The sequence below is a fragment of the Ambystoma mexicanum genome, chromosome 1p (genome assembly GCF_040938575.1).
Source record: "Ambystoma mexicanum isolate Mex_15411 chromosome 1p, UKY_AmexF1_1, whole genome shotgun sequence".
NCBI classification, from domain to species: domain Eukaryota; kingdom Metazoa; phylum Chordata; class Amphibia; order Caudata; family Ambystomatidae; genus Ambystoma; species Ambystoma mexicanum.
In genome coordinates, this window is record NC_090921.1 from 676,172,438 (window position 1) to 676,187,175 (window position 14,738).

General features: G+C 46.3%; 1 protein-coding gene across 3 annotated transcripts in view; it reads right to left on the reverse strand.

The window, feature by feature from the left end:
- Window positions 1-14,738, reverse strand: part of CERS2 (ceramide synthase 2) — a 272,224-nt gene that overhangs the window by 70,950 nt on the left and 186,536 nt on the right. For all 3 annotated transcript variants that reach the window (XM_069649755.1, XM_069649754.1, XM_069649756.1), the window contains exon 4: window positions 11,187-11,305. In XM_069649755.1, coding sequence (XP_069505856.1) covers window positions 11,187-11,305 — 119 coding nt within the window. The remainder of the gene's footprint in view (window positions 1-11,186; window positions 11,306-14,738) is intronic.

Genomic DNA, 14,738 nt, shown 5'->3' on the forward strand with positions numbered 1-14,738 from the left:
TGCAGAGGAAGCGCATACAGGGAGGGCAGTCCTACAGCAGCTATTCCAATAAGGTATGATCCTATGGGTTTGCTGTAAGGTGTTTTGGTGTTTCTTTTAACCTGTACGCAGCCCCAGTGTCTGTGTACTGCTACATAATCTATTCATAGCATGTGAATCTCTGAAAGACCCAATTCTGGAGAAGGAGAATATTTCTTACCTGCAACTCCTATTCTCCAGCATTGGTATCTTTCATAGATTCACATGCACCCTTCTTCCACCCCATCAGGTGGACTAACATACACCTTATGGACATCTATCACCACAGGGTCAGAATGTGAGGGGAAAGCAGGGTCTAGTCTAGGGCTACTCGAGGTCCCATTGGTGGGGACCAAAAGCACCCATAACAAGGGTGTTAGGCTACAAAACATAGCTTTTTCTTGCCTATTCAAAGCATGTGGATCTAAGAAAGATACCAATGCTGGATAGCAAGGGTTACAGGTAAGAAACGTTCTCCATCTCGAAAAAAGGATTGGACAGTTACGTGCCTCTCCAACCCCCGTCTAAGGATTAGTTCGGCAGTCCAGAACAGAAATATTGCAACTCCTTTTTGAGATTCAAATGTATTTTCATGTCCAGTTTTGCTCTCCAAAAAGTCCAATGAAGCAAAACCTTTTACAAATAACTGCCATGATGAATAGATATTAATATTCTCCTGCATGAGGTCTGGCATGTACTCACATGCTCATGAATATTCCCCATCGTTAGAATGGGAATCCTCGATAAAAAGAAAAAACAGTTTCACTTGAAAACTGCATTTCTGTTCTAAACCAATCACTGTTATTTGGGTCATATAGCTCCCAACCAAGGGCAGTCCTCTCCCTATGCACCACCGCTGGTGGCCATCTTCAGATTGTTACAGCATGCTTCAGTGTTGGGAGTCCTTTTCTTGCTCTCTGACCAATTTTTCAGATTTCGAGTTTTTCATCGTTCGACCGGAGGTCAATTACTGGCAGCGGGGATCCACTGTTAGCAAACATCATCGTGGATCTTCCATCGAGTTTCAAGAAGGCCTGGGCGGCTTGTGCCACTTTGCGCCTCTCCACCATGACCGGGGAGAAGAGATGCCTCTTCAGACTCTGTACGAAATGTGGATTGAGGAATGTGTACGTCCAAAATCGATACCATAAATGTCTGTATTGCCTGCATCCGGACCATGATGAGGAGGGATGCAAGGTCTGTCGTGGATTTTTGAAGAAGACAAAGTAGGATCGCTCCAGCAGGCTTGCAGCGTGGCTCAAATCTGGCCTCTGACTGCGATTCCAGGCATGTTCATGCTTCCCCAAGGACCAAGGACTGGTTGCGGTCCCACAAGCAAGCTTCCTCAGAAAAGAGGTTGAGATCCTTTGAGGATGCCCTGCCCTCAGGGGTCCAAAAGAAGGGCAGGCTGCACAAAGTTGATCCCACTGGGTTTGCCGCGCCTGCGGGTCCCAGCTCAGGAAGGACTAGGTCGCCATCACTGACTACTTCTACGGCGAGCCTACCAGTGAGGGGTGCTCCCAAGTCAATGACTCCTTTAAAATTCTACTTACCATTGGCGAACAAGGCAACGAAGGAAAGATCTAAAAGGTGGCCCTCGGCGACACCATCGGCAGCTCAACCGGACAAAACAAAAGTAGTCATTGATGATTAAGACCACGTTGATGAAGGCTCCTACTACCTGCCCCGTTGAGGACCTAGTTGACGACCACTACTTCTTCGTCAAAGGGGGAGGTGGGCTGTCCATGAAGGTGGTGTCCACGGTCACAGCGATCATCGGCTGTCCATGCTGCCACGGCGTGAAGCAGCCAATGCTGCCACAGCATGAAGCAGCTAATGCGGCTCCTGTGAAGACCCCTGGAATGGGGACGGCTCCATTGACAGCATCACCATAGAAGTCTCGAGAGGGGAAAGGGTAAAGCTACTACTGACCATAAGAAGGGTATGGAATCACGAGCTGTCCCAGTGAAACTGGTGCACATTTATCCGAGCTCCCAGAAGGGTGACGATAATCTGCCCCAAGACAATTATTTAAACCACGAAGGGGGTCAGCAGCCTGTGTGTATAGGTGGGTCCCCCACAAGGTGAGCCCAGTCCCCCACCTCACCAGAGTAGGCACATCAGTCCAGAACCTACACCGCCCATTTCTTTCACGCACCAGCCGAGGGACAGGTCTTTGGATGGTCTGACCATGCTGCACATGCTTGTTTCAGAAATTCTACAGAGATTTCCTCCCACACCGGGCACTGCTGTCTAGGAGTCCCCAAGGCTGCCTCACGGGAGTTCTCCATGGTGCAAGTGCAGGTCAAAGGACTCAGCTAGTCCAAGGTGTCAACCAACACCTTCACATCAGGATTTGGCTCGGACAGGGGATCTGGCAGCACACGGACAAAGGCACAGATACAGCGACGGACACAAACTAAACCCATGACTTCCTATCAGCTGACAGTGGGTGCGGATGAACCACACTGGGCTTCTCCATCGGATGAGGTTGACTCATCACGCCATGATGTCCAGGGACTCTGAACTTTTTCAACTGGTGCCTGAGCAGACTAAAAATGAAGGACTCCTTTACCAACATGGTGAGTCCAGACAGAAGACCATGTCCGTTCCCTTGCTAGACTATTACCTGGGATGAGGGCTTGGCCCTGATGAAGACTGAGCACCGCTCCACCCAAGCAGGATAGGTTTGAGAAGAAATACAGAGTCCCGGACTCATCTTCCAAGTGCCCGATGTCCCGGCCTTCACCAGACTCTGGTCTCAGCCGCAGCCAGGAAAAGCCCAGCGAACTGGTTGTCCTCGCCCATGGTGCCCCCGGACTAGGAGGGGAAGAAGCTGGATGCGATGGGGAAAAGGATCATCTATACTGCTGCCAGCACCATTAAGGCCACTAACACCCTGGCCATTTTATCCCGCTATGATCGGGAACTATGGTATAAATTGGGCCCCATTTTGGACTTCTTACCCGAGGACAAGAAGGTAGAAGCTCTGGCGCTGTTCCAGGAAGGGGAAGTGGCCTCGGACCACGCCATTACAGTGGTGGTGGACATCAGGGACACAGGGTTCATCAGCAGGGATGGCTCAAAACCACGAACTTCAGACTGGACGTTCAAAGAGAGGAAAGTCTGGAAGGTCCTCCAAGGGATATACCACCCCTTATCAGCAGCCTTCCCGCTTAACGACTCAAGAGGCCTACAGAGGTCATTCACAGGCATACAGCAGCAGAGGACAAAGTTTACACCGCCTGAAGGACCCAGACCCTGAAACAGGCCTGAACCAGCCGTGCACTCGGAGGGGGCCCACTTGTGCACCCCAGTGGAAGGCATACGTGGGGAGGTACGTGTAACCCATGGCTGCTGCGGACATAAAATGTGTGTCCTGGAAGACTGCTTTTCTAGTAGCAATCACGTCCTTCCGGCGGGTTTGAGAACTACATGCACTATCCGTTAGATCTCTGTATATAAGGTTTGAGAAAAACAAGGTCATCTTAAAAACCAACCCTACGTTTGTTCCCAATGTGTTGTTCAACTTCCACCTGCAAACTGAAGTAACTTTACCTGTTTTCTTCCCACATCCGTCCACACCTGCTGAACGAGCTCCTCATTCTCTCGACCTGCGAAGAGTCCTGAATTACTACAAAGACGGAACCAAAAACATTCGACGAACATCTCAACTGTTTGTGGCCTTCGGCCCTCCTAAAAAGGTCTGACTAATTCAAAGCAAGGTATTGCCAAATGGGTTTCCACTGCAATTTTCACAGCACATGGCAGTCCAGGCGACCACTGCAAGGATCTGTTCATGCTCATTCCACTAGGGAAGTGGGGTATTAAGCAGCTCCATAGGCAGGGGCTCCCCTGTCAGACATGTGCAGTGCGGCAACCTGGGCAGTTCCGCACACCTTTATCAAGAATTACTGCATGGAGGGATAAGGAGAATCAAGCGTGGGAAGAGCCATCCTAAAACAATTGTTTCAATAAGGTATGCCTTCTCCCTTTACAACTCCTGTTACAAATGGTTAACTGCTGTGGCAATCTATTCAAAGCATGTGAATCCATGAAAGATCCAATGCTGGAGAAGGAGTATACTGCTTACCTGTAACTCCTGTTCTCCAGCATTGGTATCTTTCATGGATTCATACGCTCCCACCTACCACCCCTAAGGGAGCAAGGCTACATTATGCGAACTGTAATCCCAATGGGGTCAGAAACTGATTTTGGCTTCCTGGCTGGGGCTGGTCACTCGACTCCCCATTGGCTGAGCCACAATGCACCCAAAAGGACATGGATGGGCTACTAAAGTGAGCCTAAAGTTTCTGTTATAAGATAATAAAATGTTACTGTGGATTCCCAGTCTGGCGGCGGGGAATATTCAAAGCATGTGAATCCATGATAGATACCAATGCTGGAGAACAGGAGTTACAAGTAAGCAACATACTCCTTCCCACTCCTGCTACGAGTGATCAATACACTCAGACAATGTCACTGCAGGATGACACTCGTCGATCCGGCGTGGTCGCAACAAACCTCGTATCCAGACCTGTTACGTCCAGCAGACTGCCACTACTTCCCCGATTTTCTCACCAGAGAGGGAGGAGTGATTCTACATCATGACCTGGCATTGCTGAACCTCAGAGCCTGGTTCTAGCGACCCTAGAATTTGGACATTCTTAACCAGTGCATCATGAGGACATCCTGGCCAAGGCCATAGCCTTTTCAACGTTGACGTGCTATGGCCACAAGTGGAAGCGTTTCTCTGTGTGGTGCTGGGCTCGGAGGATCAATCCTCTGCATGTCACATCCCTGCAGTTCCTGCCACACCTGCTTTCCTTGACCAAGGCTGGACTGGCTCACGCCCCTTATCAAGGTACACCTGGCTGCCACATCCCGTTACACCAGAACCAGTAGGCCTTCCCTGTGGTCGCAGAGGCTTGACAATGAGTTGAAGCGTCTCTTCAGGAATGTTCCACTGGTGAAGTCTCCTGCCCCAGCTTGGGAACTTAATGTGGTCTTGACTAAGTTCATGGGGACGCCCTTTGAGCTGATGCATCAAGCCCCGCTCAAGTTTCTCGCGGAAGACGGTTCCTCATGGCGATCCAGGCCCTGTCTTGCAAACAGCCGCATAAGCCCTACCACGCTTACAAGGGTGGTACTTCGTACACACCCCATCTTTATGCCGACAATGCTTTCAGAGTTGCGCCTGAACTAGCCTTTGGGGTTGCCTGCCTTCCTCCCAAATACATCGTCGCCAGCGGAGAGGGCTTTGCATTTGCTGGACGTGGCTCGTGCCTTGAAGTTTAACATTGCATGTACAAATATTTTCGGAAGACTTCTCAGTTGTTTGTTTTGGACCTGTGAATCACAGAAAGGCCTTGTCGAAGGTTTCCATCTCCAGGTGGATCTCCGGCTCAGTGATTGAAGTGAGTGGGAACGGTTGGGAGCCGTGTTCCACGACTTTATTTATTCGGTTTACCATTCCTCTACTTTTTACAACCATATTCACCATTCTATACAGAGCATGTGCGCATTCATGTCCTTGTGCAAGTGTAAAGTTGCAATAGGAGTCTTAGTTATTAGTCACGTAGACTATTGTAATCCCCTGGCCGCAACACCTGGTCACATGTTGCACTATGCTGCCTACCCTCGCCCTTGCCGAGACCACAGTGCCACTACTTTGATACACTTCTACCACTGCACTAGCTGCATCATGCACAGTCATCATCTGGCTAACAGACCTCTTCCTGGCCGGCCGAGAGCCCATTCCACCAGAGCCTTCGCATCAATGACTGCGTTTCTCTCTGGTGTGCCACTGCTCGACATCTGCTACGTGGAGGTCCACACATCTTCACAAGATTTCACTGCGTCGACAGGGATTCCAGGGAGAAGCCCTGGGTCGGCCAAGTGGTGCTACACAACCTGTTCTAGGTGAAAGTGTTACTTCAGTTGAGCCTTGCCACCTCCCGTCATTGGGAAGTTGTACTGCTGTGTAATCTTTATTCATGAGCATGTGAATCCATGCCAGAACCCCATGCTGCATAAAGTTTAAGTTACTTACCTGTAACTTGTGTTCTCCAGCATCGGTCTGCCATGGATTCACATGCAAACCCTCCATCCCTTCACCGCAGTGGGTCTCCTTGGTTCATACTGCTACTTTTCGTGCTTAACAAATCTGAAGATGGCCACAAGGGGTGGAGCTTAGGGAGAGGACCATCATTGTCCTTTGGGGTCATACAGCCCCATCCAGTGACTGGTTTAGAGGAGAAATACAGTTTTCAAGCTAATGTTAAACTGTTTTTTCTTTTTACCAAGGATTCCCAGCCTATGACGGGGAATATTCATTAACATGTGAATTCATGCCAGACCCATGCTGGAGGACAAGAGTTACAGGCATGTAACTTAAACCTTCCCCTGCTTCTGACAGATCAGTAGCAGTTATTTTTATTTTGTCACTTTATTGCACAGGCGCACTATGATTTTTCACCTTTCACACCAAACATATATTAGGAATGAATATGAAATGTTATGTTATATTCAGATACCTAATTTAACGACCCATCAGCTCACCAACCTTCAAGTTTCCAACATTCTCGCGGCAGCTAGAAACACATTTTAGAGTTTCTTATCATTGCTGAGAAAATGAAAAATTAGGATAGTCCATTTAAAACTAATGGCAAAGCTCAAACATGTTATGCAAATCCAAACCCCCATTTATCTGTATCCCTTCAGTCCCACTACCAGCACTTGACACCTGATGTCTGCACTTACCCTTGCACTTGCCACCTACTGGCCGTTACTGTTACTTATTGTTATTATCTATTCCCATGTACTGCACTGTCCCTTCCCCCTTCCCATGCACTTGCGCGATCTGAATGCTACCTAGCCTAGTAGGATCGTTGTCTGTCCTCCCTTGTTTCCCCTCCCTTGCCTCGTCGTGCCTTGAAACACTTGTGTATAGGTGCGTTATAAATGCCATATATCAGGGTTCATTTTTCTGAAGACATGCGGTCCAGAGGATCTGCGGCCTCATTTACACCCACCCAGGGCTGGGTCTTTGTTCGATCGGGCACAATCGTAAATACTTGGTGTGTGCCCAAGCTTCACAAAGATTTCCCTTCCAGATAAGGAGCCAGGCAGGCACTTGAGAATCTGCCCAATAACAAGAAACATTGCAGGTCTTGGGCCTGGGATTTACATGTGACCTATGAGAACAAAATAGCCTTTTCAATTGTTGACACATTTTACTTATTCAAAAAGTTTGCATCTTTTGGTTATGGTGAAATGCATTTTTGAATCAGGGTATTTTCTGTGCTTTGCACTTCCAGTATTTTTCTTACTGTGGCAAAAATGAAAGTGAAGGACTGCTGCCAGTTTGGCCACTCACAAAGGCCTTTTTTATTTACATGGTGTTTGTTATGAAAAATGCTGCCGTTTCTCTCAGCCACATGTTATAATTGTCCTAGTGCCAACTGCAGCACTACCTGTATTGATATATGGTAGGTACATTTAGCAGTATTAAAGTTTTAAGGCAGGCTTTTCAATCACCAGTGGGCCTTTAAGTTATATTTGTTGGGGTGGACTAGAAAGGGGGGCAGATGAGCAATTACCCCCCAGGCTGGCTGGGCTGCTGCACATGGGCCAGACCTCCAAAATACAAAACAACTAATTGAAAAAGATGAAATCCTTCAGAATCTAGCCTGCCACAAAGGAACAGAGTGCTGTAAAGTCTGCTCAGATTCTGTGTAACTAGGTTGAGGCATTTGTTTTGATTTCAGCAATGTTGTAGATGTGCCTGGCTGGCCGGCCTCCACATTAATTACAGATTCTGTGACCCTGGATGGTAATGTTGGCACCATTGGTCTGTTACAATCCACAGAAGACTATCACAACGCCTACTTGTGAATGAAGTAAGGTTCCATAGATTATTAGTTTGTCCTTTGATTCTGTATCAATGCTTCCCCCAGCTTCTGGACTGTTTGTGGTACTAACCTTTGGACACAGTTGGAAAATACACATAGAAAGGTTATATTCCGGTATTAATTATTAGAAGACTACAAACTAGGGGGGGGGGGGGGAGGTCATACAGTGGGTGGATTGTTTTTAAATAACGCTGAAGAAAGTTACCTAGTGAAGGTAAAAATAGGTGTATTTTCTGCAAGACTTCTACCTAAAATACCACTTCCAGTATTCCCATGGAACACCACCGATGGTATTTGGTCAAACCCTGAATTGGGTGGACAGTAAAATCAACTGTATTTTCCAAATTGATGATTGTATTGTTGCCACCCAATGCTTAATGACCCTTTAAAGAAATAGTGCGCTCAAAAATATTAATGGCTTAAAAGATGGGCAATAATCAAAAACATATTTTTAAAGAAAGTTCCTATGTAAACTTTTGAGTCAACCAGGCTCAAAACATTTACATGGTGGGGGAGCTCGGGAGACTCAAAGCTGAAGCCACTGCAATCATAAATACAACGTTGTATTTTTAATTGCCGTGGTTTACTTTCCAAGTTTCCCGGGCTTTAAGAAAACTACAGCATTTATAAATACAACAACATTTTATTTATGATTGCTGGGATTAAAGAAAAATAAGCAATTGCCCGCCTGCAGCCTTCCTTCCTGCATTCTCTGCTCTCGTGCGATAATGAAGCAAAAGCCACCTACTGGTAGCTTTTGTAATTTACGGCTTTTCCACAAGGGCAGAGCTTAACAGAAGCACAGGAGGCTCATCCATTACACAAAATGGATGCCTCTTAGTCCTTGACATTTTTGAGTTTGAGCCTCATCTGCTTAAAACTTTATATAGGAACTTTGTGTAAAAATATTTTTTATATATATTTTTGATTATGGCACATCTTTTTAGCCAATAAAATGTTTGAATGAACTATCCCTTTAAGTCTGTGATAATTTTCCACACACGTAATAGGCCAGTCGTGCTTCATCTCCATCACCAGGTCCTAGGTGTATTCCCCTTGCAGTTCTCTCAGCTGCATATTTTAACTTACGGAAGCAGACTTTCCAAGAACGTGCAACTTAGACAATGCTGAGCGAAATAAGACAAGGGGGTGTGGTCTTTTAGGCTGTCAAGTGCAGCCCCCATAGCCACAATTCTGAGTAAGACACCAGCCACAGCTTCTTGTCATGTCTGGCAGAGGCTGACTGGCAAATCAAGGTGGTCTACTGTCTAACTGTAAGCCATGGTAATGGAAGGTGGTGAGGGGCAAGGGATGGGCTCGGTGTGATGGGCAATTAAAGGGTGCGAGTGACAAGGAATTGGTGACTGAGAAATGTGGGCAAGGGAAGGAGGTGTGCGCAAAGTAAGGGAATGGGATTGAGTTAATAGTTAAAGGATCTTGGAATGTGGATGGCTTTAAAAACAAGAAAGAAGATTTAGATTGGCAGCAATTCTTATAACATTTTGAAATCATTTGCCTTCAAGATACTTGGCTTCTACAACCAGAAGAGTTACACAGCTATAAATCATTTAGCTCTCTTGCACAGAATTCCCCAAGGGGCAGGCTGAGTGGGGGCTTATTGACGCGCTTCAAATTAATTGGAACAAAATGTTTAATTCAATCCGCATCAGACATCTTAACCGTAAGGCAGGAAGCTGATGCGCAAAACACCCTTGTTATTGTTAACATCTACTAAAGACCCTTGGAGAAAGCTGTAGACATTTTGTTAACGCACTGTCAGGCGTTAGAAAAAAAAAAAGTAGGTATGTGTGTACTGCTCCACAGTTACACATTGTATTGGTGGGTGACTTGAACATGCAGCTAGAAACTGTTGAAAAGTACACATTTTGACATAAGGACCATGATGAGTTCTGGGAGATTCCTTTGCCGTGCACCCCTAAAAGAGCTTTTTATGATACATTCGGGAGATTATCACCAGAGGGTATAGGGTTTGTAATGGCAGGTTCCCCTGTGATACTCTTCCTCCCTCCCATCCCCCCCCGAAGGCCGACATATTTCAGCGAGTTGTAAAACTTACATCGACTATATTGTGCTACATGTGAAAAGTTGGAGGCTTGCAGCAGATTTTCAAGTTATCCAAAGCGGAGAAAGCGACCACAACCCCCTCTCTATCTCTTAGCGGTTTGTAAAACTCCCACAAGATCTGAGGGATGGGTATAGGCAGAAGGTCCCATTGCAAACATTGGTTGAAAGTAATCATATTTTCAGATTGTACTCATTCTTAGTACCACTCCTTGAATCCCTTGTAGTAGTTATTGGGTCAGCACCTAGTGACTTTTGGCAACGGTTGGTATGTGTGCTAAACCCGGTTTTGACTAAATCATGTGCCAAGGAGGTGGTGTTCCTTTTGCCTCATGCCAGGTGGTTTGATTGGGATTAGCCTGTCAAGAACATAAAGCGCTATTGGCAACAAACAAAAAAAAAAAGAAAAGGGAGGTATTCCATATTAAATAAATGGGAAGCACTTCGACCATGCTCGTGTACTGCCTTATTATTAGCAATACATAAAATCACAGTCACTTGAATTGTACTAACCCACTGAAATATGTACAAAGTATTGTGATCTATATACAATATCTTTTTGTGCCCAGGACGGCATATGTCATTGTTTTAAATACTCTTTTATCGGATGTGAACTGATAAATTGCAGAACTTAACTGTCTCTTTTTCTGGAAGAGCATATTGATATACGATATCCAAAGCTCCACTGCACCCTTTTAGACAAACCACCTTAGCGTCACTGACAAGGGTAGCCTTTGACTCCATTTTCTTTCGATATATTTGCCCAAACCCTCCGGATTCAGGCCCCCATCAAAAAAGAGGATTCTTTTGCCCTTACTGCACACTTCCTGTAAAGGACAGGAGACACTGGCAGATTCTATGAGGGAGAGTGGGAGCTGGAGGGCAGGCGAGCCAAATTCCTACTACAAGCTCTTTTGTTCAGTGATGGGGCATCATGAAATGGAGGGACCCAATTGCAGGATGGACCCGCCCCTGATTGGAGGAGTGTGGACTGCCCAAAACTCCAAAGGCGGGGAGGGTGAGGCCGCAACAAAGATGCATATAGGTCAGAATTGTATAACCACAACGGACAACATTAAAATACTTACAACCAATAATCGTCATTGAAGCAACAACATGTGCAGGACCGATTTACTGTAAGATACTGGCCTTTGCAGATCCTATTGAACCTACCAGGCTTCCCGGAACTTCTTAAGGGTGCTTGGCCGGTCCTGATTCCGCCTGCGACGAAACCATCGCTCCACCTGTCGGACCGAGCTGCCAGTCTGCTTTGAGAGACGGTCCATGTCCTTCTGTAGGGTGCAGAGAGATAGAGGGGTTTAAAGAGGTCTGTAGCCTGCCCCAATCACCCTCCTGCTTTACAGTGACTCCAGATCAACACCAGTCCTCCCAAGGCCTAATCCGCCAACCAATGGTTGCTAGAAAGCCTGCCTGCCTCAAGACCAGCTCTCCAAGAGCCCATCACATTAACCTTCCTACGATTTATCACTAGGCCTCCCATTGTCGGCTCCTTTCACCACCAGCCCCCATAGAAGCCTTCTCCCACCTTCTCCCCCAACCAAAGCGTTTACCAACATTAGTGGCAGATGGCATTTCAACACGAACACAGCTCAGTAAACTAACAACACTGTCCGACCATTATGCATGCAGGTCACCGACTTTTTAAGTGCAGTCCAGGCCCTGTGGGGCAAACATACACACAGTCCTCCTAACTTACACACAAACGAGGTGACCACAAAGAAAGGAGCATCGCAAGGGGCACCACCAACAGTTTTAACACCCAGAGGCACCGTGGGAAGTGACACCACCAGAAGCCACAGTAAGTAAGTCGAGAGACAAACTGCCCTGGTGTGAAATTCATGAATGGTCACCATTATCACATATGGAGCAACTCCATGGTCAATTAAAGCGTGAGTGAGGCTTTTTTTGAAGTTTTTTTTAAAGAAATAGCATACAAACAACGCAAGCTGCAAACGGAAACACATAGGGGCTTTAGAGAAGACACAGCGAGACCCAATGACGTGTCTAAATAATACTTTGTTCAAAGCAATGACCTGAGCAGTGGTGGAAACAGAGAAGAAAAATTTGTGGGGGAATCTCACCAAGGGAGGGGGAGGGGTGGAGTTTGGGGGGCGGTGCCAGAGGAGGCAGGGTTAAGGGGGTGGAGTTGACAGTTGGCCTCCGGTCAAAGGAAATGTCCAAAATAATAGTTTCAAACAGCACTATTTCTTTCATGCTGCTTCTTTTCCAAGCTATATATCAATTCCACTTTAAACCACTTCCATGGCAATGGCGATGAGTTACTTCACTATGCGGATAATAGTTTTGACCAGTGTTGCTGAGTAAATATTCTATAAAATGCACAATTTGCATCCCATTTTATAAAAATAAAAAAACCTTCCCCTTGGGTACTATTCAAACACTGATTTATCTTAGCCATAAGCAATTTTTCCATTTACTTGAACCACACCCAGCACAGCTCCTGCAGTTCCCCTCTGAAAGCAGTTGGGGGGCTGCATCGTGTGTGATGGCAATAGGGGTATTTATTTATGCAACGTCAGATACACGTATCCGTCAAACGTTGCATAAATAAATAATCCAGGTCCATGTATCTGACAAACATTGCATAAATAAAACGGGTCGTGGCTGAGGACTGTAACTTCCTCTTGCGACATCTTGCATGGGGTCACCAGAGGAAGTTAGTTTGCTCCCCAGCGCAGAGCAGGGGTTTGGGGGTGGCTGACTATGGCCGGATCCTGAGATCCGGCACCACATGTGTAGCCGGATCTCAGATCTGGCGAGAGCCGGCCCAATGACCAGCCCTGGCCGAGAAGAAAATACACACAAATAACTAGCCGTACATGATAAGCCTTCTAGTACATAACATAGTCATAGAAACGTTTTGAGCAGAAAGAACACGCATGTCCTTAGCTTTATTTCCCCCATCACGAATGGAAGGGCACAACAGCACTGTGCATAGTAAAGCGAGGCTTAACCATTCTCCATTGGTTTGAAAACGGCAGTCATCATTTCACACACCATTTGCACTTAAGGGACAAGAGCCCCTGCCAACAATCCCCTCCCTGGTGTGACTGCAGCCATCAACGTCCAATTGCTCGCATTATGTAGCTCTGTTGACAGAGTGGCCTGTTCAATGTTTCACAGGTCCCTGGGAGAGCCAATCTGCTGCCCTGCGCTTCAAACATCACAAGAAATTGAGAGGTGGGAAGGCTTTGATCCAAAGCAAAGCCAGGCCCCCCCCATGAAGTGCGCGGGATACAGCCTAAAAATTCAGGACAGGTAGCCGCCCCCAGGGGCACGTCCATGGGAAGAGATGTTCACACGCTCGTTGGAGCATCCCAAAGTGCCAGGCGACACAGCAGAGCTGGGACACGGGTGGGGGGCGGGGACACACACACACACACACACACACACACACACACACACACACCTAGACGCCACCACAAAACTGTTTCAGAAACAGGGCAGGCGCCCAATTCCCTGGAAGAGATGGAAATGGGAGTCAGATAGAAGGCATAGATCGCGCCCATTTCTCAGTACACAGGAACAAAGCAACATTCCTGCATGGCTTGGGGGCGGAAGGCCAAGAAGTGTGCATACCACTGTCACTCATACAGAAAGGAGAGGTCCGAGTGCCTTGAACTAGCAGAGTTCTAAGGCAAGTCATTTAGATCCAAGAAAAGTGCGATCCTGGAAAGGCACCTTTTAAAACGGGACCAAATGCCAAGTGAAATCAGGGAGGAGCATATTGTGGCGCTGTGAATTAAAGCGGCAAATATCAACTTTGGGCACTTTCTGGAGTAGGTTTTGAGGAACCAATTAACGGTGCACACAAGCACGGATTACGTGAAAGGCTATATCAGCAGTTTGACCAGTAGAAGGGCATTCAAAGATCATCAAGATCCTGCAAGAAAATCACAAGTGCACACAACAAAGGTCAACCGTGGCAGGCAAGATAAATCCAGCACAGACGTTTTCTCTTCCCATGTATAAAATGTCTCCGATACAAATACAAAACTTCAACTTTGATATGTGAAATCTTCGTTTTTATATTTCTTTTTAATTCTCTGTGTTTAGAAAAGTTCTTCATTTTTTTAATTGACTTGGTTAGTGTTGCTCTTCAGTTTCCTTTTTTTACTGTTATATGTGATGATAACTCAAAGGCAATCTCATGAATATGTGAAATTGAAGAAAAAATGCTTTCTTTTATGGTCTTATGTTTTATATCATTGCGTTATATATGTAAACTTTTGATAAATCTGTTGTTGTAAAATTGAAAAAAGTTGATTAAATTCAATAAAATAAAAAATGTTTAAAAAAAAAAAAAAAAGACGTTTGACGCTTCAGTTGTGGCGACAAGCCAAAGCTAAGGAGTGCCTGCCATTAGGAGAGACCACGAAGAACTGCGGAATTCTGGGACATTTCCCAAAACCAAACCACCACGAGTTAAAAGGCGGCTCTGGTGAGTAAAGAGGTAGACCTAATTATGGATGTGGAAGAGAGTGAAGAAGTAGGACACCTAGTGGATGAGATAAAGGGAGAACGTTTCCAAAGACCCACCCACGTGCAACCGGTTCTATGTGGTATTTTCGAAAATTGAAGGCCGTGTTCCAAAAAGAACCATTCTTTTCAGCCGATTTGATTAGCCTTTAATGTTAGTTAATATCTCTTTTTGGGGTGGTTTAACACCCCGCCCAGAGCCCT